Source organism: Gekko japonicus, unplaced genomic scaffold (genome assembly GCF_001447785.1).
Source record: "Gekko japonicus isolate JY-2015 unplaced genomic scaffold, Gekko_japonicus_V1.1 scaffold1270, whole genome shotgun sequence".
NCBI classification, from domain to species: Eukaryota; Metazoa; Chordata; class Lepidosauria; order Squamata; family Gekkonidae; genus Gekko; species Gekko japonicus.
The window spans coordinates 470,270-496,603 of record NW_015170315.1 but is presented as its reverse complement, the minus strand read 5'-3'; the positions used below and the strand labels follow the sequence as shown (position 1 = coordinate 496,603).

At 46.2% G+C, this 26,334-nt stretch overlaps 1 protein-coding gene across 1 annotated transcript in view; it reads left to right on the top strand.

Annotated features, from left to right (window-relative positions):
* The window catches only part of PABPC1L (poly(A) binding protein, cytoplasmic 1-like), a 31,993-nt gene extending 6,038 nt beyond the window's left edge, over positions 1 to 25,955 (top strand). The window contains exons 5-16 of the mRNA XM_015418026.1: positions 1,343 to 1,482; positions 1,783 to 1,877; positions 3,496 to 3,633; positions 5,671 to 5,766; positions 7,408 to 7,674; positions 9,777 to 9,867; positions 10,110 to 10,223; positions 11,754 to 11,893; positions 12,445 to 12,538; positions 19,869 to 19,999; positions 23,527 to 23,615; positions 25,698 to 25,955. Of these exons, the coding sequence (XP_015273512.1) occupies positions 1,343 to 1,482; positions 1,783 to 1,877; positions 3,496 to 3,633; positions 5,671 to 5,766; positions 7,408 to 7,674; positions 9,777 to 9,867; positions 10,110 to 10,223; positions 11,754 to 11,893; positions 12,445 to 12,538; positions 19,869 to 19,999; positions 23,527 to 23,610 (1,390 nt within the window). The 3' untranslated portion in view covers positions 23,611 to 23,615; positions 25,698 to 25,955. The remainder of the gene's footprint in view (positions 1 to 1,342; positions 1,483 to 1,782; positions 1,878 to 3,495; positions 3,634 to 5,670; positions 5,767 to 7,407; positions 7,675 to 9,776; positions 9,868 to 10,109; positions 10,224 to 11,753; positions 11,894 to 12,444; positions 12,539 to 19,868; positions 20,000 to 23,526; positions 23,616 to 25,697) is intronic.
* The last annotated feature ends 379 nt before the right edge of the window (positions 25,956 to 26,334 follow it).

The window sequence follows — 26,334 nt, the reverse complement described above, 5'->3', positions numbered from 1 at the left end:
TTTGTGAATGACTCGAGCTTAAGCTTTGTATGATCCAGCCCTTCCCTCCCATTTTATTAGTGTAGTTTAAGAGCGAATTGTACATTGAGAATATGTTATGTCTTTTTAGGGGGGAAAAGACACTCAAAGGCAGAAATATTCTCAGTTTTTCCTTCTTGCTAGAGTAACTTCCAAGCCCTATTTATCCTCATCTTTGTTCATTCAGTAGTTCAGCAAGTGCCAATTTTTGATGTACACAGTTCATCATTGGTGTTCTACTTCTATGGCAGCACTTGTGGGTGATTCCTGAATTTTTAGTGTTTGATGTACAGACAGGAGTTGAGAGTAGGCTTCACCAGTAGGCTTTTGTTACAAATCCTTAGTTTTTGTTAATAATAAGCTTGCAAAGCAGACCTAAGCCAGTGTGAATTCATAGTGATTTATGATTATGGCCATGTAACGTATGGTTGAGATGGGTAGGGCCTAGGCATGCGAAGGAGTGAGAAAGGGTACAGTTTACCAGGACCTGGGAGACCTGGTAAGAAAGCCGATCAGCATGATACATTTAACATTTCAGAAATAAAACAGGAAAGTGTCTTTCTTGACATGAATTGATTCCTGGGTTCAGAAGGGGGAAAGGGGCCTGTATTAACAAGTTTGTGCAGGAAAATAATGCTTTGGCCTTGGATATGGGTGGCCTTATCCAATTTTACTGCAGTCTCTTAATTCATTAAAAGCATATAAGCATTAAAAATCTATTCTTAAGCTAAAATATAAAGTATGCTACAGAGCTATTTTCATTCACTCTTTTGACTTACGCATGAGGAAAGGAAGCTCTGCGGTGCTCCCATCATGGGGACTGTTCCAGTACTTGTGTAGCTTCCAGGAGGGTCAGCAACTCAGCACACCTGGAGCTCCCCACTTACCAAACCTGCAGCTGGGCCATGATTGAATCAGAGTCCTTTCACCTCCAAAGCCTTGGCACTCTGTTTGCTGCCTTAATAGGAGATGAGTTGGTTCAGCTAGAATTCATTTTGCCGGGCAAATATGTTGTATATTAGGCATCTGGATCCCTTAGCTTGAAAATCTAGAGAACTACCCCTGCATCTCTCCAAAGTTCAACAACACCTGGCTTTCCATAGTACCCTTGGATCTCATCAAGAGGCAGTTTGCCACTTGCAGTTCCTTCTAATCCTGCACAACATCATGATGGGGGGAAAAGCCACACCACTTGAACACTGTTTAGATACAAGCAGCACAGGAGTCTTGTTTGCTTAGGATTGGCCTATCAATTCTGCTTGAGCCTCGTAGAAGCTCATCAGTGTTACAAAGCAGTTTCACAGGACTTGCTTACTCTTCATAGGTTTGTTGGCCATTTTAAATCTCGTCAGGAACGTGAGGCAGAATTTGGAGCCAGAGTCATGGAATTCACCAATGTCTATATCAAGAACTTTGGAGATGACATGAATGATGACAGGCTGCAAGAAATATTTTCAAAATATGGTAAGTAGAGCCTTTAAAGTTGGGGGCGATGAGCTTAAATATGAGCCAGCTTAAATGAGCTTAAATATACACCAGCAAGAAAATCTGAAGAGCGTTCCCTAGGACGCAAGAATAATCCTGCAGCATTAGTGCATCCTTTTGGCTAGCCAGCTACCCTAAGGAAGCCCACCAGCAGGGCTTGAAGGCACCCCCATTTTCATTGCCCTAAAGTGAGCTCTGTGAAACTTACACAAACTTTCTTTGTGGCCCAGCACCCCTTTGCCAGTTGTCAGCCTGGCGTAAGGCTTGTTTTATTTCCAGGAAGGACCCTGAGTGTCAAGGTCATGATGGACAACACAGGCCGCTCAAAAGGCTTTGGATTTGTCAACTTTGAAAAGCATGAAGATGCTCAGAAGGCAAGACAATTAATTGGTCCTTTGGGGGTCTTAATACACACCTAGGCTTTTTATTCCCCTTAACCAGTGCTTCTACTTGGTAAGGCTAGACTTTTCAGGGGAAAAGTCTCAATTTAGGTAATGAGTATGAATGAGAATGAGCTTCTGGGACCAGTGCCTTTTCATAGGCAGAAGTGTTGTCAGTAGTATGTATTTAGGTGTTTCTGTCCCACTTTTCTCCCCGCTGGGGTACTCAAAGTGCCTTACGGAGAAACAGAAAAAAGTAATTTAGACAAATGACAGTAACAAATGCACAGTACCTGCTCCTCGACTTTGGCCAGTCTGAAGTTCACTGGGCCGTGAGATGTTAGCCATGGGACAGAGCCCTCTGGCCTGAGCTGAAGGCTCCTGCATCTGCTCATGCCCAGACTTCAATACCTGCAGTAGAGGAGGAGCAGAAGCTTAGCTCACAGAGTCAGGAAGAAATCCTTACATGTTAAGAACATAAGAACATAAGAACATAAGAGACGCCAATGTTGGATCAGGCCAAAGGCCCATCCAGTCCAACACTCTGTGTCACACAGTGGCCAGAAATACCAGTGCCATCAGGAGGTCCAGCAGTGGGGCCAGGACATTAGAAGCCCTCCCACTGTTGACCCCCCCCAAGCACCAAGAAGACAGAGCATCACTTGCCCCAGAGCCCCTATCTATACCTTGTGGCTAATAGCCACTGATGGACCTCTGCTCCATATGCTTATCTAATTCCCTTTTGAAGCCGTCCATGCTTGTAGCCGCCACCACTTCCTGTGGCAGTGAATTCCAAGTGTTAATCACTCTTTGGGTGAAGAAGTACTTCCTTCTATCCGTTCTAACCCGACTGCTCTGCAGTTTCATGGAGTGCCCACGAGTTCTTGTATTGTTCTTTAAGTGCACGAGAGCTTCAGTGGCATGGTGTGGTGGTTAGAGTGTTGCATTAGGATCTGGGTGATCCAGGTTCAGATCCCCAGTTGGCCATGGAAGTTCACTGGGTGACTTTGGGACGGGCTCTCTCTCTCTCTCTCTCTCTCTCTCTCTCTCTCTCTCTCTCAGCCTATTCCGCTTTCCATGGAGGTTGTTGTAAGGATAAAACGGAGGTGAGAAGAATGATGATGTAAGCTGCTTTGGGTCCAACTTGGGAAGAAAAGTTGGGGTATAAGTATCTCAACAGATAAATTTCCTCTCATGGAGGTTTTGTTGCTTGGGCCACATGGGTAGTTTTCCAGGCACTCAGGAAGAGTCAATATAGTGCAGCATTGAATTAAGGCAGGGGAGACTTGAGTTCCAGTCCTCCTCACTCAGGTCTTGGAAGACCTTGGGCCAGTTATGCTCTCAGCCTAAGCGGTATCATGGGAGTGTGATGGTTAGGATAAAATGGACAAGGCAAGAACCTTGTATGCTACCCTGAAGGGAAAGCAGAACAAAAGAAACTGTACAGTGAGAGAGATAGAAATTCAGGAGTTCTGAATGGCATTAAGAATCCAAGTAAGTGCAGGGCCTCTGGCATTCTGGGACACACTTATGATCTGTAGAGGTGGGAAAGCTGAAACTGCAGCTTCTTCCTGCACGTGAGCTATTTTCTTGATGCCCTATCTCTTGGCAGGCTGTTGAAGACATGAATGGAAAGGAGGTCAATGGACGACTGCTGTATGTGGGCAGAGCCCAGAAGAGGGTGGAACGTCAGAGTGAACTGAAGCGCAAATTTGAACAAATCAAGCAGGAAAGAGTGAGCCGATACCAGGTAATAGGAAACAGAGGCAAGATGCCCAGTGGGTATAGCAAGGGGCGTAGGAATTTTGTATCCCTGTTCATTAAAAAGGCAGATTCAGCCAGCGATATATAGTCATTAGAGTGTTACACTAGGATCTGGTAAAGACCATGGAAACTGGGGGAATTCCTAGAACTGGACACCACAACACCTGGAAGGGATGTGACTGTTTCACCCTCCTGTTTTCTCCAGCTGCTGAAGCAGGGGAAAGCCGGTGGGGCAGGAGGTTTCTTGCCATGGTTGACAACCTGGTCATTCTATCACTGGATGACCTGGGGCTAGTCGCTCTCTAATTTAATCTACTTTACAAGATGGTGGGTGTGAGGGTCAAGGGGGGGGGGGAATGGGAGAGAACTGCGTATATCATCCTGAGCTCCTTCCACAAAGAATAGGATAAAAATGTATTGAAGAAATACGAAGTTTCCATAGTAACTACAGAATCTGTGCACGGAATCCTTGACTTTTCTCTTTTGGTTAACTGATGGGGAAATGGCTTTGGACTTGCTGTTCTTATCAAGGGGAAAGGTAGCGTGCCAGCCTTAAAGATGCATCATGGCAGCATTCAGTACTGATTTTTACTGTGGTGAACAGTGAAACTCATTGATTTAAGTGGTGGGGGTTTTTTTTGGGGGGGGGGGGTTGCCCTTACATTTGTTTTTAAAACTGGCACATACGACCCTGAATGCTAGAAAACAGAGGCATGCATTGTTTGCCATGAGAGTGCTGTGTCTTTGGCTGGGCGACTGTCAACAGATGGTTCTGTTGCATCTTACAGCATTGTCCAGCAGTATAACTTATGGCACTTCTCCAGCAGTGTTGCAGCACTGTGACTCTGCTGGACAGAGACTGCTTTTCAGCCAGTAGCCTATTAACTAAGGGCATAGAACGAGCTACACTTAAAAAGGCAAAGCTAGAGATAGGTGCCAGCCCAGTCGTGTCACAGCTTGGACGCTAACCAGGGTTGACTTGGATGGGGGACCGCCATGGAAGACGGGGGCTGCTGTGCAGGGGGAGGCGATGGCGAAACCACCTCTGCTCATTCCTTGCCTTGAAAACCCCATAAGGTGGGCGGTTCATGGGGTCACCATGAGTTGGCTGTGACTTGACAGCATGGTTCACCTTTAGAGACAGGTGTATGTTTTGTACCTTTGCACAGGTTGAAGCTTTCCCATGAGATCTTCCAGATCCTGTTAGTAAAATAATAATTTCTAGTTAAGCACAGGAGTGTCCTATTTTTGTTCAGCAGTTACTGCTACAGAATAAGAATTGATGTGTGAGCTTGTAAGTTGAAGCAAGGGAAATGGGCAGTAACTCTTCAGGGTGATGTGACAATGTAAAATGCATTTGGTGCCACTGTGGTCTGCCAGGTCAGTAATGCATTCATAGTGTGGTGGCCTTTGGTGAGGTTCTCTTGCCTCCTCTTCCTTTCTGGTGAAATGTGAATTATAGTGCCCTCCCTCAGGTGGTGGTGGGGAGAGCAAGCAGGATCAAATTTATCAAGCTGCATGCAGGTCATGAGTGCTATTTAAAGGAGAGTTAGTACCAGTATATCCCAAAGGCAGTCAGCCCTTTGGCCCACATGTTGAACCATTACATTGTCTGCCTTTGACAATGTTGGTGTGCTGGCAAATAACAGGGGAGGAAGGAGAAATTATGGCTGGTGGCCAGACATGCTTTGAGCAAACCAGTCCTTGGTGGTACGGCCAGTGTTTTAGGAATCTACCTTGGACTTGCCTGGTGGCTATACATTTCTGGGAGGTGGTGACAGTCATAAGCCATGCTTGCGGCCCTCTCCTGTACCACTGGCCCCAGTAGTGCCAGAGTACCTTGGCTGCTCACCCCGCTCTGCCCTCTTACAGCAAGGAGTTTGAAAAATGTGACAAACTCCAACTGTATTACATAGGGCAGGGTGTTTGGCCTTGGTGAAGTTTGGCTCCTTTCCATCACTGCGATTTCATGTGGATCAGTAATATGAGCACTGAGGAACTGCCTTTACCTTTTTGCTTTTAGGGAGTGAACTTGTATGTAAAGAACCTGGATGATGGAATTGATGACGAACGACTAAGGAAGGAATTCTCCCCCTATGGAACCATCACTAGTGCCAAGGTAAGACAGTCGTATAGGAAATCGTCTTTGTGCCATTTAGTATGGAGACCTAAGCTTAATTCTCACTAACGGCAGATAAGTCAGTACACCTGTGTCTGTACGATACTTTTTCAGATTCTGTGTGGGGTGAAGGGGAATTGCATGTTTGCTCTTATGTTGAAGACAAGAATGAGTAAGTTGCTTTGGGTCCCCTCTCGGGGAGAAAGGCAGAGTATAAATGGAGTGGAATAAATAAATCCTAGAATTTCGTGTGCAGGGATTTCTTTATTCTAGTACAGAGTCCCATGAGCCCCTACCTGGTCTGAAATGGTACGTTCTGGGAACAGAGTTACCATCTTATCTACTTATGCAAATTAGGCCTTAGGGTGTGCCACGACTTGCTGTTCTCTCCTACCTTCTCATGCAACTCAGACTACAATTAAACCTATGAAGCGACCTTATACTAAATTGGGCCACTGGTCCATCTAGCTCATTATTGCCGAATCAGACAGGCCATGCCTTGGGTTGAGATCTTTCCCAGTCTTGCCTATGCAATCCTTCTGCATGCATGGTGTGTGTGCTATTGCTGTGTCATGGATTGTCCCTCAAATAAGACACAGTGTGTAGCCTTCCTCAAAGGTAGGGATGCCAGCCTCCAGGTGGGGCCTGGGGATCCCCCAGAAATACAGCTCACCTCCAAGCTACAGAGATCAGTTCACCTTGAGAAATTGGATGCTTTGAAGGGCGGACTCTGTGGCATTGTACCCACTAAGGTCCCTGTCCTCCCCGGGCTCCATCTCCAAATCTCCAGGAGTTTCCTAACCTGGACCTGGCAACTCTACCACCACCACCCCTCTACCAGTGGCCGGGGGGAACTTGGCAACCCTAACCAAAGGCCTGAATTCAAGACCTTCAGGTAGGACTGTCAGCCTCCAGGTGGAACCTGGAGTCTCCTAGAATTGCAACCTATCTCCATACTGCACAGATTACCTCCTCTGGAGAAAACAGCAGCTTTGGAAGCTGGTCTATGGCATCACATCCCCGCTGAGCTCCCTCTCCTCCCCAGACTCTACACCAAGGTCCCCAGGAATTTCCCAACCCAGAGTTGGCAACCCCACTTTCAGATTATGAGAGTGTAACTTGCTGAAAAGCTCGAGGAACGCAATGGAGACTGCCTTGATTAGTTAACGGAGTACGTGTGAGACTACAGGCAAATTCTACAAGTACCAAAGCAGGAAATGGCAAACTGCATCATTTGCCGAACTGTGGCAATTGCTTACTGAAAGCATATACTGATATAGGTCTACCTTTCTGGCAATACTAAATCAGTGCACTTCTAAGCACTCAGCTGCTGGGGGGCAACCATGGGGTAAGGATGTTGCTTTCGTTCCATGGCGCAATTAGGTAGCTTTAGGCTGTGGATTGCATGGTCTTATGGTGATGATGCTTACTTCAAACAGACAGCCTGCTTTTGTTCTTGCCTAGCTTTGTATTGAAAAGTACATGAGCTGTACAAGGCCCTCTCTAAGCCCAGAACTGCATGAATGAGTGTGAGTGTGTACAGTAAATCTGCCAATTGTTGCTGCCTGTGTCTCTCTGCCTGTGCCCTGCAGGTAGGAGTGTCATGCGCTCAGTGGACTTTGTTCTGATTTTCAATTTTAGGTGATGACAGAGGGTGGACACAGCAAAGGTTTTGGGTTTGTATGTTTTTCCTCCCCAGAAGAGGCTACAAAGGCAGTGACTGAAATGAACGGCCGGATCGTCAGCACCAAGCCTTTGTATGTTGCCCTCGCTCAAAGGAAAGAGGAAAGGAAAGCTATTCTCACCAACCAATACATGCAGAGGCTGGCCACCATGAGGGCCTTGCCTGGGCCACTCCTCTGCTCTTTCCAGCCTCCGCCAGGCTACTTCCTGCCCTCCATTCCACAGGTGAGTTCCTTCCAGTATCTTCTGTTCCTATAAAAGCAGACTGTGTAGTACCAATTGCGGTCAAGATGCTGTGAATGAAGATGGCTACATAAAACATCCTTCCAGAGAATTTGCAGCATCAGAGGATGAAACGCAAGTGTGAAACAGACTTCTTAATCGAACAATGTCGGTGGAACTTCTTTATCTCCTTATAAGCACCTCAGAGCACAATACTTAAGAATATAAGAAGAGCCCTGTTGGATCGGACCAGTGGTCCCTCTAGTCTAGCATCCCCGTCTCAGACAGTGGCCAGACAGTTGCCTTGGAGGGCCATCAAGCCAGTCTTGATGTTGCCTCCTAGCCCTGATGTTGCCTCCTAGCACTGATATTCAGAGATTTACTTCCTGCGAAGATAAAGTTTCCCTTTGGTTTCCATGGTTAGTAGCCACTGAAGGGAACTTTTCAATGGAAGCAGTTCACCAATTCATGTGAGCGTTCCTGAATGATGGAAGATCTTATTGGTATACCTCATCCCATTATGAACTGGTCCTTAGAGAGCCAGTCCCTAGGAAACTAGTTTTCTAATTCAGTGGGCGATGGAGAAGGAAGGATAAGCCTATGGCAAGAACTGAGAGCAGTCATAACTCCACAGTCCTGTTTGTGCTCAGAACAGAGAATGTCTGACCAGAAGCTTCACTGAGCACAGTCCTGATCTGACCTAAGTTCAAGAGGTGTTTTGCCAGCTTGTCAGAACATAAGAGCTCTGCTGGATCAGGTTGAACATCTGTGTGTGGTTTCATCCTGTTTACCAGTGGCCAACAAGATGGCTCCATAAAGCACACAAGTAGCTCATGAAAGCAATAGCCGCCTTCTGTTGGGACATACTGCCCTGGACTGTAATTATTACATTTAACAGTCATGGCAGATAGCTCTCATGGTGCTGATAGACTTTGTTCCTCCTCTTGGCCGGTGGTGGCAAAAGGCTAAGTCCCCACCAGGCAGCGTTCAGGTCAGGAACCACTGCTAGTCAGGTTGGAATTGCAAACAAAGATCGAAAGCCAAGAGTGTTGAAGCTGATTGCAGGGAAAAGAAATGAAACATACCTGTTTTCTTGAACGTCTTTGAGGATTCATTCCACTGAACCATCTGAAAGTGTATTTTTTAAGCTCAAAAGTAAATATTACTTTCAGATGGTTCTTAAAAAGTTGGAAGTTGCTGTCAGTGTGTCCTCCCAAATTAACTTTCTAGCAACGAATTTGCTTTTTTGACATTGCAAATCATGTAACCTTCCTATATTTTAACTCTCTGTCTTGCTTTACCTTACCTTATCTCTAAGAAGCTCAGGGAGGCCGTACCTAGTTCTGTAATCTTCTATTTTACAACAACCGTGTGAGAGAGGGTGGGCTAACTGGGAATAGCGTATGTCCCTAGGTATTTATATCCTGCTTTGGTTCCCCAGGAGTGATCCAAAATGCCTTACTGACATTCTTTTCTCCTCCATTCTATCCTCACAGCAGCTACCCTGCGAGGTTGGCTAGGCTGAGGATAACTGGCCCAGGGTCACCCAGCGAGCGTCCTGATTCAGAGCTGGTTCTCCCAAATCCTAGGCCAACACTTTAAGCTCTACAGCGTGCTGGCTCTTGTAGCATGAGGTGGGCTCACTGGGTGAGATTCACACCTGAGCAGTTGTGCCCAGGACTGTGCTCTAAACCAGGGGTCTTGAGGGTGGGGCCCGTGCGTGCCGTGGTACCCACTGGCTCCTTTCCTGGCGCCCACCAAGTGTTTTTAGAAAGTGGGGTAGGGCTTTTACCCAGCAAGACTTCTGACTGGCCATTGAAGATTTGATTGGCTGTGCAGATTTTTGTAAAATGTTGCTTTGGCGGCATCTGCCACCACAGCACAAGGATCTTCACTTACATTTGAAGGTAAGCGGCTGCAGCCATTTTATTGCTGGCTCTGCCTCCTGTGGCCGAGCCCCCACCACGCTGTGTCAGGATTCCCACAGGCTCAGAAAGGTTGGGGGCCCTTGTTCTAGCCAATACAGAATGCTTGTGAGAACAGTCATCTTCTTATGTTTACCTACAAGCCTGTGTGGACAACATCCTTCTCTTTTTTTTTTGTAGCCACAGACCAGAGCTACATTCTACAGTCCCAGCCCAGTTGCCCCTGTCCGACCTGCCCCCCGATGGAATGCACAGCCTTCCAGGCCTCCATGTGAGTTCAACATTGGGCTGTGTGAGTGTGGAAGTGGGCAAGGCTGTTCTTGGTGCAAAGCTCTCCCTTTGCGTGAGTGCCTTCTTCCCCAAACTGGAATTAAGACATCACTGCATGGAGGAATGCACGGGCTGTGGGGCCTTTCTCCGCTTAGGCATGTGGAATAGAGGGCTCAATGCAACTCCAATATAAATGAGCTTTCCGATAAAGGCATTTGACATCTTTAGCATCCTTTCATACAGCCACCCCAGTCCTGAGGACTAATGCACCTCCGAGGCGACTGCTGTCTAACATCAGCACCATGAGGCAAGCATCCACTCAAGCTCCACGGGTACCACACCATGCCCAGAGAGTGGGTGAGTAAGGAAATGCTGGCAGCTTGGTCAAAACTGAGAATGTGAATGGAGGCGCATGCTGATATTGCTACCTCCTTCCAACTGGATATACTTGGCATCTCACATCATGTTCTCACGAGGGCACGGGGAAATTCAGAGTAAACAGCTACAGCCAGGCTTGACGTATGCAGACAGTTTCCTTTCTTTGTAATAAAAGAATCTCTTGAGTGCAGGTCAAAAACTGACCCAATATTTTTCAAGTCGAATGCACAGTATGCTATTAAAAACCTATGAAAGCCAGTTCCGGGGGTCCATCACAGTCTGTCTAGGCAACAGAACCCAGGACAGAGCTGTGCACATAATAGGGGCTGATTTGATTGGAGCCACGGAGCTTTGGAGGGGGGGGATAAGGTACATGAGCTGCAATTGAGGATGTAGCTGAGAGATGGGAAGGGGAGAGGGACAAAACCTGCTCTTGCTGTGTCTCCTTTGGAGAGTGAGAGGTGCTCAAGATGTCTCAGAGTGCATCTGTTTATTTTGCCCATCTATATGAATGGGGAATCATTGCTTAAACTTCAGGGCACTTGTTGATGACTGATCTCATGCAATTTGAATCTTGGAATGAAATTAATTAGTACCAGTTCACACATTAGACAGTTGGATCTGGAGTCCCCACTCTGTATAACAGTCAGATGGGAGTTGTGGGTTGGCCTCATTTCTGAGTGTGCTGAGTGAGCAAAGGTCCATCAGTGGCTATTAGCCACAAGGTATAGATAGGGACTCCGGGGCAAGTGATGCTCTGTCATCTTGGTGCTTGGGGGGGTCAACAGTGGGATGGCTTCTAATGTCCTGGCCCCACTGGTGGACCTCCTGATGGCACTGGTATTTCTGGCCACTGTGTGACACAGAGTGTTGGACTGGATGGGCCTCTGGCCTGATCCAACATTGGCATCTCTTATGTTCTTATGTTCTTATGTTCCTGATTCAGATTGGAACGCTGGCACACGTGTAGAAGGGCCTTCCACCTTCTCTATTATACTGTTCTCCTTCCCTGAAACGGTCCTGGAGGTGCTGTTTGACTTGTTGGGGAAACCCACATATATCCTTGGGAATGTGGGTTTCCCGAATGGGCCAAATGAGGTTTCAGGTCAGGAAAATGGCACAGGGTGGATGGAAGGCTGAAGCCCCTTTTCCAGGCGCATGATGATCCCAATCCACTGCTTGTGGTGAGGTTCCAAGAGAACCTGTAACACATCTGACGGCTATACAGGGGAGGACTCCAAACCCAATCAGTGTTTTCTGTAATGTGTGACTTGGAAAAAAAATATGTCTCCAGGTCCTGGATGTGAGTTCCCGCTGCTGCCGCCACAGTCTTCTTTCATCCTGCGTAACTTTGGGAAGCCTGGCTGAGGGTTTTTATATTCCTTGCACGATATCCTTGGTCCCAAGCTTGCAAAAGTGGCATGCAGCCCTAGGACTGAATGCAGATGGCTATTGATATTGCCTCATCTTTCTGGTCAGCCTTCTGAATTGCTTCTGTTTTCATTCCAGTCAACATAGGAACCCAGACCATTAGTGCTCGGGCGCCCTCCTCACCAACCTTCTCCCGGAGTATCTCTCAGTACAAGTATTCCCCAGCGGTGAGGAATGTCCAACCCTTGAGTGCTGTAACGCCCATGCCAATGCAGCAGGTAACACCCCGGTACAATACCACCACCTTCTCCATCATAGTGTATAAGGTTACATAGACCATGTTTGCTTATCACTCATGAGCATGCGAGCCCTTTTGTGTTTGTGTCTTTTAACGCAGAGACCATGGATCCCTAGCCAAAGGCTGTGTGAGCGTTCTGGTCCTTGGCATTGGACTACTCACCATCTGTGACAGCTCTGGGATTGTGTAACTGCTATATCCTGATTATATGCTAAGTTTTATACACTATGGAAGTGTAAGGTACTTCCCACACACACACTACAACTGGAGTAAGGGAAGGAGAATCCCCTCTTTTGTTCTTTTGAGAATCTTTGACGCAGCCAAGAAAGTTCATGCCAAAGGGGCTGTGCAACATTGTAAGGAGTGGCAAGTGCAATAGGAAAGAGAACTGCTGGGATCAAAAGCCTTCTCACTGTTTCCACCAAGGGAATGAGTCCTTTGCTTTGATATCCACTGAGCTCGGATTCCTGGGGAAGCAGAGGTTTGGGTTCTGGGTTATGATTGTTTTTTGTTGGCTTGGATTCTTCCTAGGTCATAGAGCCAGCTGTTCACATCCATGGGCAGGAGCCACTGACAGCATCCATGTTGGCCGCAGCCCCACCACAGGAGCAGAAACAAATGCTTGGTGAGTGGAGGATGTTGTCCTTTGTTGCAGGGCTTTGTTTCTGGGAGCTACGCCATTTCCCCCCATAAGTCTCAAGAGCTGCCTGTCACAAAATGGCAGCTTGGTTGGTGGAGCTGGTCACAAAATGGCAGCCTGTGCATATATGTAAAGCCTGACAGTAGTTGCCCAGTGATGCTGGAACTGTATTATTGCGTAGGTTCAGGCAGCATGTCCTTTGTGAAGACTGAGCCCTGCATTCAGTAGGTTCTGCATTTATACCATGGTGCAAACTGAGCCCTCCTTGTTTGTTTCCTTTATATCTTTGAAAAGCGTTGTAGTTGCTTGCTTTATGACTCCAGGCAAGGCAACAGACCACTGTTGGTTGCTAATTGGTTGACTTCTAGGGTTGTAGGGTTTGGGAATTCTGGAAGGAGAAAGAAGGGCAGGCTGGATCCCTGTTCCACTTTCTGGGAGATGCTGGAGCCTTTTAGTCCTCTCTTAGATGTCTGCCCCAACCAGGGGTTAAAGCAAAGGATTTAAACTACCGGAATCTACTTCCTTGGAGGTTCTTCATCAAGAAGAGGCCGAATGAAACACTACAAGTCTCATGAACGGAGTCACTGTCATGTCTTCAGTAACTTCAGGAGACTAGTGCTTGCACTTCAGGGTTGGACAGAGAAAAGTTTGAGAAGTTTAGGTATAGATGTCCTGTGTAAGACACAGTCATTAGATGACCCATGTATTTGTTTTATTTATTAAACCACGTGTATCCCACCTTTCCTCGAGGTTCAAAGCAGCTTTCAGTAGTAGTTAAAAACATTTTCAGTTAAAATCAAAAATAAAATAGCAAGCCATCATACCCTTCTGCAGCCATATATATACCATAGATTTTAAGCTGATGTATGAGTAATTCTCTCTCCTTGGGGATTTTTTTTTTTAAACTCTAGGGATCTCCTGCAGACACTATTTCCAGCCCACAGATTACAACTTCCAGGGTTCTCTGGGGTTTGCCGAAGCATTTAAATTATACCACAGGTGTAAATATGCTTTGCAGATACTCCCTTAGTCTATTAATCGTCTTTGCTGAAGGTCGTGGTACCTTGCTAGCTCTTAACTGGGTCAAAGAAACTAGAAGAGACTTAGCTTTCAGATCTCCCGGCGTCTTTTAAAGGTAAATTTCAGGCATTCTTGGCCTCTGATCAGGAGAGTGCAGGGAGGGACTTCAATCCTCCCACCCCTGCTTGGTTTTGCTTATTGAAACCAGTCTCCAAGTGATGTCACTAGTCCTACAGAGGAAAAAGGTGCCCCCCCCCCCCCCCCCCCATGGCTAATAGCAACATGGAGGGAAGGGAAGCAATGTTGACAGGCAGAACCAAGCAGGGATGGATTCAATCCTGTCTCCCTTCCCTGCCCCCCATACCTGAAATTTACGTTAAAAAAAAACACTCTGGGAGTATCTGATCACAGATCTCATAGCAGTCTATATACTGAGATGGGTACCCATGTTAGAGAGACTGCTGAATTGCAACTCATAATGAAGCTAAAGACAATGCATCCACCTGGATTGGATTGAGATCTAGGTTTCCTGTTTCATTACCAGCAGGGGTCATTTCGTGGAGAAAGAGGTGCAGGAGCTCATTAGCATAACTTATTTGCATATACCACACCCCCTGACATCACCGGAAGTGTGTCAAAAGGCAACACCCATCGCTCAGGCTCCACTGGACTGTTTTGGATTGCTAGCTATTGGGGGTGGGAACGTGCAGATCTATCCTCACAGAGGAGGGAGAGCTTGTACTTGGTCTTAAAGGTGCCACTGGACTGTTTTGGACCGGGGGGGCTGGGGGGGGGCTCTGCAGCTTACCTGGCTGCTTCTTGCTCTGACTGAGGGCTGCTGGGAGCAGGGGGTGGGCTTGTTGCATGTGCCAGCCCCCTGGGCTCTTTACTGCCGGAGCTCCGCTCCTGTGCGCTCCTGCAGAAAATGACCCCTGATTCCAGTGCTGATTTCTCCACCCATACTACCCCTCTGCACATCACACCTAATCCAATCACACCTATTGTCATTTGCCTGCTAATGTCATTTGGCATCTGAAATCACTCCACTTTCCAATATATAGGACAGATGGAGTCACGTTCCAGCTGTATCTGAAGAAATGAGCAGTGACTCACAAATTTTGCTAGTCTTTAAGGTGCTACTAGACTCTTACTCTTTTCTACTACAACCCATATATTTATCCCTTCCTCTGAAGTTTAAGTGTGTTTCCTACTCTTTGGAAAACTTTGGCCTTCTTCTGTAGCAACCAGAAGTTTGGCAAATCATTCTGAACGCCTTTTCTGCTCTATGGTAAGTGATTGGTTGTCTACTAACAAGTCTGAACATCAATCAAAGCATTTTACCCTAGCAACAGTTTTGGGACATGGCAGCAGGGATCTCTTAGCATGCTCAGGTTTCACGGGGAGGCCGGTTTTCCCTGTTGACTGAACAGCTGGTGTCTTTTTCTTGAGCTGATGAAGCTAAACTGTGTCACAAGCTGATGAAGTTAAACTGAATTCAGACTTAGCTGGATTATTAAAAGTGGGCTATGCAGCCCTTTCCATGCTTATTGTAAGCTCTCCCTCAAGAGTTTAAGCTAATACTCCATTCTTGGTAGAATTTTTCTTCATCAGCACACTATAGATTTTAGTGAAATATAGCATTCCTGATTCAATCCCTGTTTGGCTCACATTGTTAGAATGGTTAAAGAAGGTGGAACTGGGCGTGGTGAGTAATAACTGATTGGAATGCAAGTGTAGTCAAACAGTCATGCTTTGGGTTTGGAGGTGGTGGACCTGGGTTAAGAACATGAGAAGAACCCTGGTGGTTCAGACCAGTGGTCCATCTAGCCTTGTGGCTTCCATCCACGGTGGCTAATCAGTTCTCCTGGAGGGCCAACAGCGTGGCATAGTGGCCGAGACTTTCCCTGATGTCGCTTCCTAGCACTGGTCTTAAGAGGTTTACTGCCTCTGAACATGGAAGTTCCCTTTAGTCACCATAGCTAGTAGCCCTGTCTTCCTATCCCCATTTTCGAGCCGTCCATGCTTAAGGCATTGCGTCATTCGGCAATGAATTCCGTTTAATTAATTAATTACCTTTTTACTTTAAAATTTATTTCCTTTGTCCTGAATCTATTATCCATCAACTTTATTGGATACCCCTTGTATTATAGATTCAGGTCTCCATTTTGTGATGGCTAATGTTATGACTTTGGACTACATAATTATTTCTCATCATCCCCCCCCCCCACTTGTAGTATGGAAATGATTTCTTTTTATCAAAATGATTGAATGTTTGAAAACATGGCAATTAGCAGGGTTGTATAAATTCTTACCCCCAATCTTGTTAGATCTTGGAAGCTGAGCAGGGTAGGCCCTGGTCAGTATTTGGATTGGGAGACCAGGGTCGCTATGCAGAGGCAGGCAATGGCAAACCAGCTTTGAAGTCTCTTGCCTCGAAAACCCTACAGGCTTGCCATAAATCAGATGTGACTTGATGTCTGTCTGTCTGTCTCTCTATATATGTATATGCATGTAGTGTGTGTGTGTGTGTCTCTATCCATCCTATGGTATGTAGTTAAGAAAATTGAGGCATCTGATCTTCAGTGAGTCACATCAACACAGGTTGGTTAAATTTTAGCTGGAAATGCTGCTAATGGCTTGTGCCATCGGCCTTTGGTCAGGCATCCTGCCCAAATGGTGGTCCCCATTGGGCTTCATAATGTGAAAATTAGGGCCAAACTGGTGGGATATCTGTGACTGCAACTCCAGTTTTAAACAGCAGGGAAGAGGGACAGTCTAATCCCTACTCCACAACTGCAGTTGGCCCAGTGCTCTGTTTGGCGCTTACTACCTAACTTTCTTATGGTTGTTGTAGCTTGTACGTCATTTCCCTTGAGCATCGTCCTATCTTGCGGCCTTAAAAAACAAAACAAGCCACCCCCATCTATACAGGCTTCTTTTAAAGTCCAGTTTTGTGCATGGTCTTGCCCATTCATGAAAAGAGACATTGCTGTTTCTCTGGTTGATAAAGATAGGGAGGGATTCTGTTCTATTACACAAATCCAGTTGCTTCAAAGTACTATTAGATGTCTGAGGAGCCTCCGCCCCTACTCCCATACGTTTAAAAGAAACGCATAGCCAAATTATTGGGATTCATAGGGCTGCACAACTTTTCCGCAAAAATTTTTAGTGCCTTGTAAAACAAATTAACTGGAGCTGCGGTGGCTCAAGTGGTTAAGACGCTGAACTGCAGGCTGTGGAAGTTCGAGACCCGGGTACCGCATGACGGAGTGAGCTCCCATCTCTAGTTCCAGCTCCTGCCAACCTAGCAGTTCGAAAGCAAGAAATTGCAAGTAGATAAATAGGTACCACTTCGGTGGGAAGGAAACAGCTTTCCGTGCGCCTTGGTGTTTAGTCATGCCAGCCACATGACCACGGAAACGTCTTCGGACAGCGCTGGCTCTTCGGCTTTGAAACGGAGATGAGCACCGCAACCCTAGAGTTGGACTCGACTGCCTTTCGAGCAAGGGAACCTTCACCTTCAAAACAAATTAATGTGGGCCCCAATCTGGAGAGAAGGAAGGGCATGTGTACTACAGGTAACTAAAGAGTAGTAGCGGGTCAACATAGGGACCAAACAAACAGAAACTGTAGGGAGAGGGGTTCTAGGTAGGGTTGCCAACCTCTGGGTGGGGGCTGAAGATGCCCAAGAATTACAGCCAATCTCCAGACTACACAGATTGCTTATTTATTTAAAATGTTTATTGCACCTCTCCTGGAAAGAATGCCTGCTTTCGAAGGTGGACTGTATAGCATTATAGCCTACACTCCCAGGCTACACCTGAACTCTCTAGCTTTTTCTGAACCTGAAATTGACAACTCTAGTTCTAGGACAGACCCATTGTGCCAGTGATTGCATGAACTCAACCAAGATGTAGCAATTGCCTGTTCTAGGCTGCACACTTGATCTCAGACATTTTTTTTGTGGGGGGGGGAATGCTGAAGGAACAAGCTGAATTCTTGCATCGTACCGTCTCTTGAAATATTTTGCTTCCAATGTGGGTCAGCAGTGTACTAGTTGCAATGGAGGGGGGGACAGACGTTATCTGGTTTCATCTCGCAGTCTTGGCTGGTTTCCACTTTTGCCCTCTGCTGTGTACTTCTGCTGAATTTCTCCCTGAGCCCCTCCTTCCCCCTCTCCCTTCATAATCCTGTAAGACAGAACCCAAGCACTGTAGGGAGGGAAGCCAGAGATTCAAGCTGTTGTCATGTCCGCTGTGACCTTTTCAATCCCTTTTTAGTAGGATGAAAGCAAAAGGGAAAAAGAGATCCCAACTACTACAATTAATGTTGGGAAGATGAATTATTATCAGAGAATGCTGGAATTGGTCATCCTATTATATCATTTGACAAAGAGCTGAAATGGAAGGGGAAATGTGTTATGTACTGTTTGTAGACATAGTCGGGACACTCTGTGCCTGAATACGCTTACGGCCAGTGTTCCCTCTAAGCTGAGTTAGTGTGAGCTAGCTCACAGTTTTTTAGCCTCCAGCTTACACATTTTTTGTCTTAGCTCAGGAAGGATGGCTCCAGAGCAAACTGATTTATGCAGTAGCCAAATCGCTCGCTCACAACTTTAATGCCAGTAGCTCGCAAAGTAGAATTTTTGCTCACAAGACTCCACAGCTTAGAGGGAGCACTGCTTACGGCACTCATTGTACCAGGTGTAGCAATGCTTAGAGATTGCTCTGGTGGCTTTAATTTAGCAACAAGATTGCTTAGGTGTCTGACAGGTTGATCAGCAGCATTTGACTACAATAGCCAAAAAAGGAACCTCCATATTTGAGGGTGGTGTATCTCTGGATATTAGGAGCAAGCAATAAGGGTGGCTTATCACACTTTTAGCCTCACTGTGGGAAAATACTGATTTGATCTGATCCTCCAAGAGTTATGTTCTTAAAGTGGGTGGACCTGCTTAATCTCTGTGAGAAGTGAAAGTGGTCTTCTTTGGGCCACAGTAAATTGGGGACGTGTTTCACACTCTTTGACTTACACTTGCTCAGGTTAGTGATGTCATGCAGGCTTTTAATGCATAAGGAAATGCATGCCGTTCCATGAATACCTTCAGATTTATCAAAAAGGCCTTGAGACTTGGGAGAAATATGAACAAAGCTCAGCATGTGTCTGAATCAGCCTTCCCTTGGGCAGCCCAAGCCCAACTTGATATCTGGTGCATCCATATGGACACTAATATTCCTGGACATCCTAATTAACTTCCATGATTTTAAATGTCATCTTAATCTTTAGGAACATCTGAAATGTGTTTATGCATTTGTGGAAGGACTCATGTAGCTTTCTCCCCCCTATTCATAGACTACTTCCTAGGACATCTGTATTCTTGAACAGCCATTAAAAACAGCCTTCTTTCTCTTGCAGTATATGAACAAAATGTGTAAGAAACCTGGTACTGAATCTGTTGCACATTATACTGACATTACGGAGAATGCTTGTTTGTTTGGCCTATACCACTCTAAACATCTGGTGCCTTATATAAGTCTCTGGCAATTACATACATGTAGAGAGACCATAGCTTAGTGACAGAGTCTGCTTGACATGCAGAAGGTCCCAGGTTCAGTCCCCAGCATATCCAGTTAAAAGGATCAGGGAGTAGGTGATGTGAAAGACCTTTGCTGGAGACTCTGGAAAGATGCTGCCAGTCCAAGTAGGTAATACTTGATCTTTATGGACCAAGGTCAAGTATATGGGTCAGTATACGGCCACTTCATGCATTCATGTAGAAATGTGTTCCACAACCCTTTTCCACAGAGCCATCTTGTTCAGTCCTCAGCTTGGGTCTGGGGCTAGCTGCCATTCTTCCCCAGCTCAGAGGAGCATGATGTAGAAAAGTGCATTATAGAACAAATGATCTGGAGTGCCAGAAGCAAGAGTATAAATCATATGTTGCAGAGGAAGACCAAAAAGATTCGGGGTGGGTGGGAGAGAAATCAGTGTCTTGACTGCATTTAAGACAATTGAATCACAACAATGAGCAGAACTCATTCACAGCGCCATCTCAAAGGCAGTTTAATGGAATGCCCTTCCACAGCAACCTGTGCATCTCGTTCCTTAGTCGTGATGCTTTTGATTTTCAGGTGTGGTGACTGAGGCATGGGTGTGTGTGAGAATCTGGTTCTCTTCCCAGGCTGCTACGCAAGAGCTGAAAGATGGGGCTGCTGCCTTTTCTGCTTAATTTAAAAAGGCAAGGGTTTCCATTCCATGAATGTGACAAATGGGTTGTCCTTCTTCTTATGCACAGGTGAACGCCTCTACCCACTAATTCTTGCAATGCACCCTTCACTGGCTGGGAAGATCACTGGCATGCTGCTGGAGATAGATAATTCTGAGCTGTTGCTTTTGCTGGAGTCGCCAGAATCCCTCCACTCTAAGGTACTGGGGAATTGTGTCCAAAATCCGCCAACTCTGAAACTTCTTTTACATTTGATTTTGATTCCTGCCCTTATTTGGAGCTTATGGTGGTGTATGTACTCCCCATTTTTTGTCTGCACAACATCCTTGAGAAGGTGGGTTAGGTTTGGGGAGAGTGGTCAGACAAAGGTCACCTGGTGTGATTGATGGCACAATGAGGATTTGAACCCTGCTCTCTCCAGTCCAGTTCCAATACTCTAATCACTACACCATAATTGCTCCCTGAACTGTTTTTACTGGATTAAATTTTGCTGCATTTTTTGAACGTGCAAGTTTTATAAAAGTTGCATGCCCTCAGAATGTGCATTCCAGCATGTGTTGTCAGAATAATTTGGGATGGGGGGGGGGGAAGTGTTTATTTGGGACCATCCAAAAAGACTGGTAAGTAAGAGGGTTTCACCTCTAACAACTTGAATCTCCACTTTGTCTTTGTTCTCTTTCACGCCCAGCAAAGTCTGTAGGCTTAACGTGTGTCCGCTTTCTCACTCTTCCTTGTGCAGATATATATCTCTGCATCAAACAACTGTTTTGCTTCAGTGTGGTACAAACACACACTTTCTTCATAAGATTAAAAACATAATTTTAAAAAATGACTCTGGTGGTAATAAACATGCTGATCTGGGGAAGAGGAAGGAGGGCATTCACATGACAGAGCTGAGAGATGTTAATTTTGGGGAAAGATACTGAGTGTGCAGGGGCTTTGCTTCTGGTTTTGGCCACTCAGAGCAGCAGACTGTCACGTTAAGGTTTACAGTCCCTCTGGATTAATCGTGTGTAAACACTCTGAACTTGAAGTAAGGGACAGACTAAGGGTTGGATCCTACAGATCGTTCCACCTGTGGTGCTTTCCTCCAGCACTGGAGCAAAGTGCTACTGCTAGTGGGAACAGATGTGAAGGATCCAACCCACATTAAATATTTAGTTGCTCCACTCACACTGAAGCCATTTGAAAACCCACTTGGTGTTTTAGAGAAAGTTCCTGATATAAATGCTCTCTAGAAGTTATCAGAATTATAATCTGGAGTATGCTTAGGGAACAAGTTGTAAAAATTTTGGTTTAAAAAAATGGATGGGGAGGGCAATAGAATCTGTGGTGAGAAAAAGACGAGCCATTCTTAGTCAGCGTATAAAATTGGGAGTGCAGCAGCATTTACTTTGTCAATTGCCTACAGATTTGATGGTAAAAATTCCTGGAAACCATTTAATAGACATTAAGTCAACTGTGTTGAGTACAATTTTTTTCTTTCCCCCCTCCAACTTGTTTGCAAGAACTTTTCTTTTCCTGATGGGAAAAATTGGCAAGCAGGAGAGGCAGGGCTGCTTCTAAAAAACATCTCGGGTTCTTTGACCCTTCATCGTGAGAGAGATTTCCATGAAGGCTCATATGGTGCATTCTGAACACACGGCCCAAGAAAAACTATACCACGGGCTCTGGGATGAGGGAACAAGTCCTTCCAGCGCTTCTAAGGGACCGTGACTCACTCTGATGGCTTACTGCAAGACTGAAGATCTGAAGATCCTTTCATTCCAGCTTTGAGTATTCTTTCCTATGAAAAACTCTCTGTGTTGTTTAAGTGCCACCAAGTCACTTCTGTCTTATGGCACCCCCAGGGCTTTTTTTGTAGAAAAAGCCCAGCAGGAACTCATTAGGGAGCGGTGGCGCAGGTGGTTAAACGCCTGCCAGTAACATCTTTGAACAGCTGTTACAGCTGTTGGATTCCCACCATGGCCAGTGTGAGCAACTGGCCCTCGTCCCAGCTCCTGTCAACCCAGCGGTTCGAAAGCGCCGATTAACACCTATGCGCAAGTAGATGAATGGGTACCTACCTTAGAGGGTAGGGGGCACCCTCCTCCGCCGAGGGGGTTGTTGGAGTGTCAAAGACTGGTGGAGCGGCGAGGCAGCGAGTAAGCGGCTGGAAGATGGCGTCCCAGCACAGCTCGAACGACGGAAACAGACGGCGGCGGAGAGGCGGAGTCGGACGACATGGGGAGAGCGGACGGCGCAGGCGCGGCGGAGCCAGAAGGACAGAGCTGAAGCCACGCCGTAGCAGGCCACGTGTCAGTTTCAGACTAAGAAAGAGTTCTTTATTTAGGGAACTCCATCCTAGATAGTAAAGGTGAGAGACAGAGACAGGATCGAATGAAACTACCTATGACAGATGCAGATGTAGAGATGCATGTCTAGCATCCAGGGCTTTTTTTTGTAGGAAAAGCCCAGCAGGAACTCATTAGCATAATAGGCCACACCCAACAGCAGAAATTCATTTGCTTATTAGGACACACCCCTGACAGCACAGCTCATTAGCATATTAGGCCACACATCCCATGTTCGCAGAAGTGTGGTCATCCAGACACACTCACCTTTCGCTTCTTATTCTGTTTACCTTGTTTGTTGTCAAAACGGAGGGCTTTTTTATAGCAGGAACTCCTTTGCATGTTAGGCCGCACACCCCTAATGTGGCCAGTCCTAATGAGTTCCTGCTGTTGGGTGTGGCCAACTCGGGAGCCAGCCAGAACTCCGTTCCTGTGCGTTCCTGCCCAAAAATAGCCCTGGGCACCCCTATGAATTGATGGCCCTGACCTGGCAGAACTCTCTGCTGAACAACAATCAGGGCCCTGCGGGATCTGATGCAATTCCGCAGGGCCTGCAAGGCAGAGATGTCCCGCCAGGCTTTTGGTTGAGGGCAGCAACGGTTAAGACTGGCACCCTCTTTCTGCTTTTTCCTGTGCCCCCCCCTCACCCTTCCCTGCCCTCCTGCACAGACAGCACTGTAGCTGGCAAAAGGGGGTCTATATCGCCATCTGGACTGTTAATTTATTGGATCATTAAGATAATTTTATGCAGATTGTATTTTAACTGTTTTCAGATTGTAAACCGCCCAGGTCCTGCTTGCAGGGTGGGTGATTCAGAAATTTAAATAAAAACAATAACAATAGCCTCCAGAACATCCTGTCATTAGCAGCCTTCCTCAAGTCTTGCAAACTGAGGTCCTCCGTGTGGCTTCCTCGATTGAGTCCATCCACCTCATGTTGGGTCTTTCTCTTTTCTTGGTGCCTTCAACTTTCCCTAGCATTATTGTCTTTTCCAGTGACTCTTGTCTTCTCATAATGTGACCAAAAACTAGAGTAATTAGAAATTAATACAACGAAAAGAGAAACTGTACCCCACTGTTCTTCCTTGCTGTCTTCATTTTCTGACACAGCAAAGCATTTCAGAATGTGGCTCTTCACAAGTACCCACCTGCATTCTGAAGCAATGCAGTCCAGTTCTGCCACTTCATTCTGCTACGTGCGTTCACCAGCCCTAAACACTGGATATAGCAAGGTAGCAAGGCTTTAATAAATGGTTCTCATTCGCCTGTGTAGCAACTTTGCTTTTGGGAAAGGGTGACATTGCTAGTATGGCTGAACAGGCTTTGGCTGTCCAAGGGATAACTGAAACATTCAGGATTTTATTAAGTTACCATGTTGGGCTTTGCTTTTCTTAGATTGAAGAAGCAGTCGCTGTCCTGCAGGCACACCAGATCTCTGAATCCACCCACAAGAGCAGCTCAACAGGCTTCCTCCAATGACCAAGGTGGGTATGGAAAAACCAGATGGGCCTTTTATGCATTTGGTTCCTTTTTACCCACAGTATGGGAGCGGTGGCTCAAGTGGTTAAGACGCTGAACTGCAGGCTGTGGAAGGTCGATAGTTCAGCAGTTGGAGACCCAAGTGTGCCGCATGATGGAGTGAGCTCCCGTCTCTAGCTCCAGCTCCTGCCAACCTAGCAGTTCGAAAGCAAGAAAATGCAAGTAGATGACTAGGTACCACTTCAGTGGGAAGGTAACAGCGTTCCGTGCTTCTTGGTGTTTAGTCATGCCGGCCACATGACCACGGAAATGTCCTCAGACAGCACTGGCTCTTTGGCTTTGAAACGGAGATGAGCACCGCAACCCTAGAGTCGGACTCGACTGGCTTTCGAGCAAGGGAACCTTTACCTTTACCTTTATGGGAGTTCCGTAAGACCTGTTGATTAGGCTTGACTGAAATGCCTCTAAACCAATTTTGTTAGGTGATCAAAATTTAGTTTCTGTATTGTGACCTGTTAAGAAAAAACATGTAAGACAGGAACTTTGTGGTATCATGATGGAGGAACAATAGAGGTATTTAGTTTCAGTGGAGTTTGGGGAAGGGAGCTGGAGCAATGGAGTCGAATCTGGTTTGTCGGTCGCAGGGCAGGCCTTTATTTTATTTATTTATTTTTGACATTTTTACCCCGCCCTCCTCGCAAGCGGGCTCAAGCAAGTCAAATGTTGACAAAACTCCCCAACATTTTCCACTGTGCAATCCAGTAGGAATTGGTGGTTGTAAAGTATGAAGAGGAGGGCTGTAGCCAGGATTGGGGCCCGTTGGTGAACTGCACTTCATCTGAAATAACTGATTTGCCACACAAAGTTTTTTAAACAACTTTTTATCTGGCAACATTGATTCGGTAAAGGAGAGCTGCTTTTTAGAACAGGAAAACATATGGTTAGAAATAAGTGGTAGGCTGTACCTCCAAAACTGGGGGAGGGGCTCCAAACACCCCCTCCCCCACTGATTTTTCTTCCACTGTGCTGCAACTTGTATGAATAAGTTTACAGGCTGTGCCTGGCAACTGGTGGGGGGCTTGGGGGCAGAAATGTCATCACGTGCGCTGGTACATCACTTCCAGGGAAAACCAAGATATTTGATATTGGGTAATTCATTTCCAGGGATTCCTAGAGCTGCCTTATTCCTAGAGAGCCAGTTTGGTGTAGTGTTTAAGTGCACGGACTCTAATCTGGGAGAACCGGGTTTGATCCCCCACTTCTCCACTTGCAGCTGCTGGATGACCTTGGGCAAGCCATAGTTCTGGCACAGCTGTTCTTGAAAGAGCAGTTCTCGAAAGAGCTCTCTCAGCCCCACCTGCCTCACAGGGTGTCTATTGTGGGGAGAGGAGGGGAAAGGAGTTTGTAAGCCGCTCTGAGCCTCCAAGTGAAGGACAGGGTATAAATTCAATCTCTTCTCTCTCTTCAGTCTCTCTCTTCTATCCTCTGTCATTTCCAGGTTTTCCCTGAAAGTGATGTCATGGCCCACATGACTCTTCCAGTTTATTTTTTCCTGCCAGTGCTTGAAGTGGCAGAGGGCAAGGGGAGCTGGGAACAAGGGACCCCCCCCCTGCCCTGGCCAGGGGACTGGCAAGCCTATGTACACATCAGCCCTTGTGACTTTGGTTTTTATTGCTGTGTGGTCTTGTCTGAATTATGTCCCATCCCTTCAGCTACTACAGGAACTATTGAGTAGAAACAGGAAAATAGTGTCTATCAGTGGTACTCAGCCTGCAGCTCACACAGAGCTACATTTACTTTCATCCCTGGCATGGGTACTGCACCTCTGGGAGTGGCCCACAAGGCCCACTTTCTGAGAACATGAGGTAGCTGTCATATTGGGGAGTGGTGCTCGGAAAAGCCATGGGTGTGCATGCCAAAGACCCACATGTGGCTCCCGAGCCGCTGTTTGAGAATCACTCGTGGGTATCAAATTACATATTTGCTTCATTTTCTTTACTGCCAAGATGACTTCACAGTTCAAACTTGATATTCTTATGTGCATTCTGTTTGACTTCTGCATTTAATAAAGTATGTATTTGATGCAGGAAAACAGACAAACTGGGTTTCCTCTGTGTAATACAAGACTGAAGAGAAAGTGGTGCCATCCGAGAAGCACATCAGCAAAATGTTGTCAAAGCCTTCTTCTGTATATGTACCCAGGCCTGCTTCTTGTGCAAAATCTAACCCTGTTGTGAATTATACTTTCGTTTGTGCACTTAAGAGCCACTGCAGTTTCTTTTTCCCTACTGACAAATTGTATGTAGGTTTGAAATATGTGTATATATATCTCACACGAGTACTGTCCTGGCAGCCCTAGTAGCGATGATGGGAGAATGAAGTGGAACAAAATCAGTTCCCTTGGTGAAAAAGGAAACTATTGGTTGTGTTTGTTCAGAAGTTAATTTCTCAATGCTGGTCATTTTTATTCGCTTTAGTCTTTAAAAAGCAATGCTGGGACTTGCACGAATTTTTTTTTTAATTTGTTCCTGTTGACACGATAAAGAACATAAGCTTCACTTCATCAACCCTTTGTGTCCTTTTCTAAAAAGCTGGTCACTACTGGTCACTGTATAAACGGTATTTCCAGGTGTGCTGTAGGATAAGCATTCCACTCCTTCTCAGATGTGAGTGGGAGAAACAAGTGTGAAGCATGCTAAGCTCAGCTGGAATGCAGATGTGGCC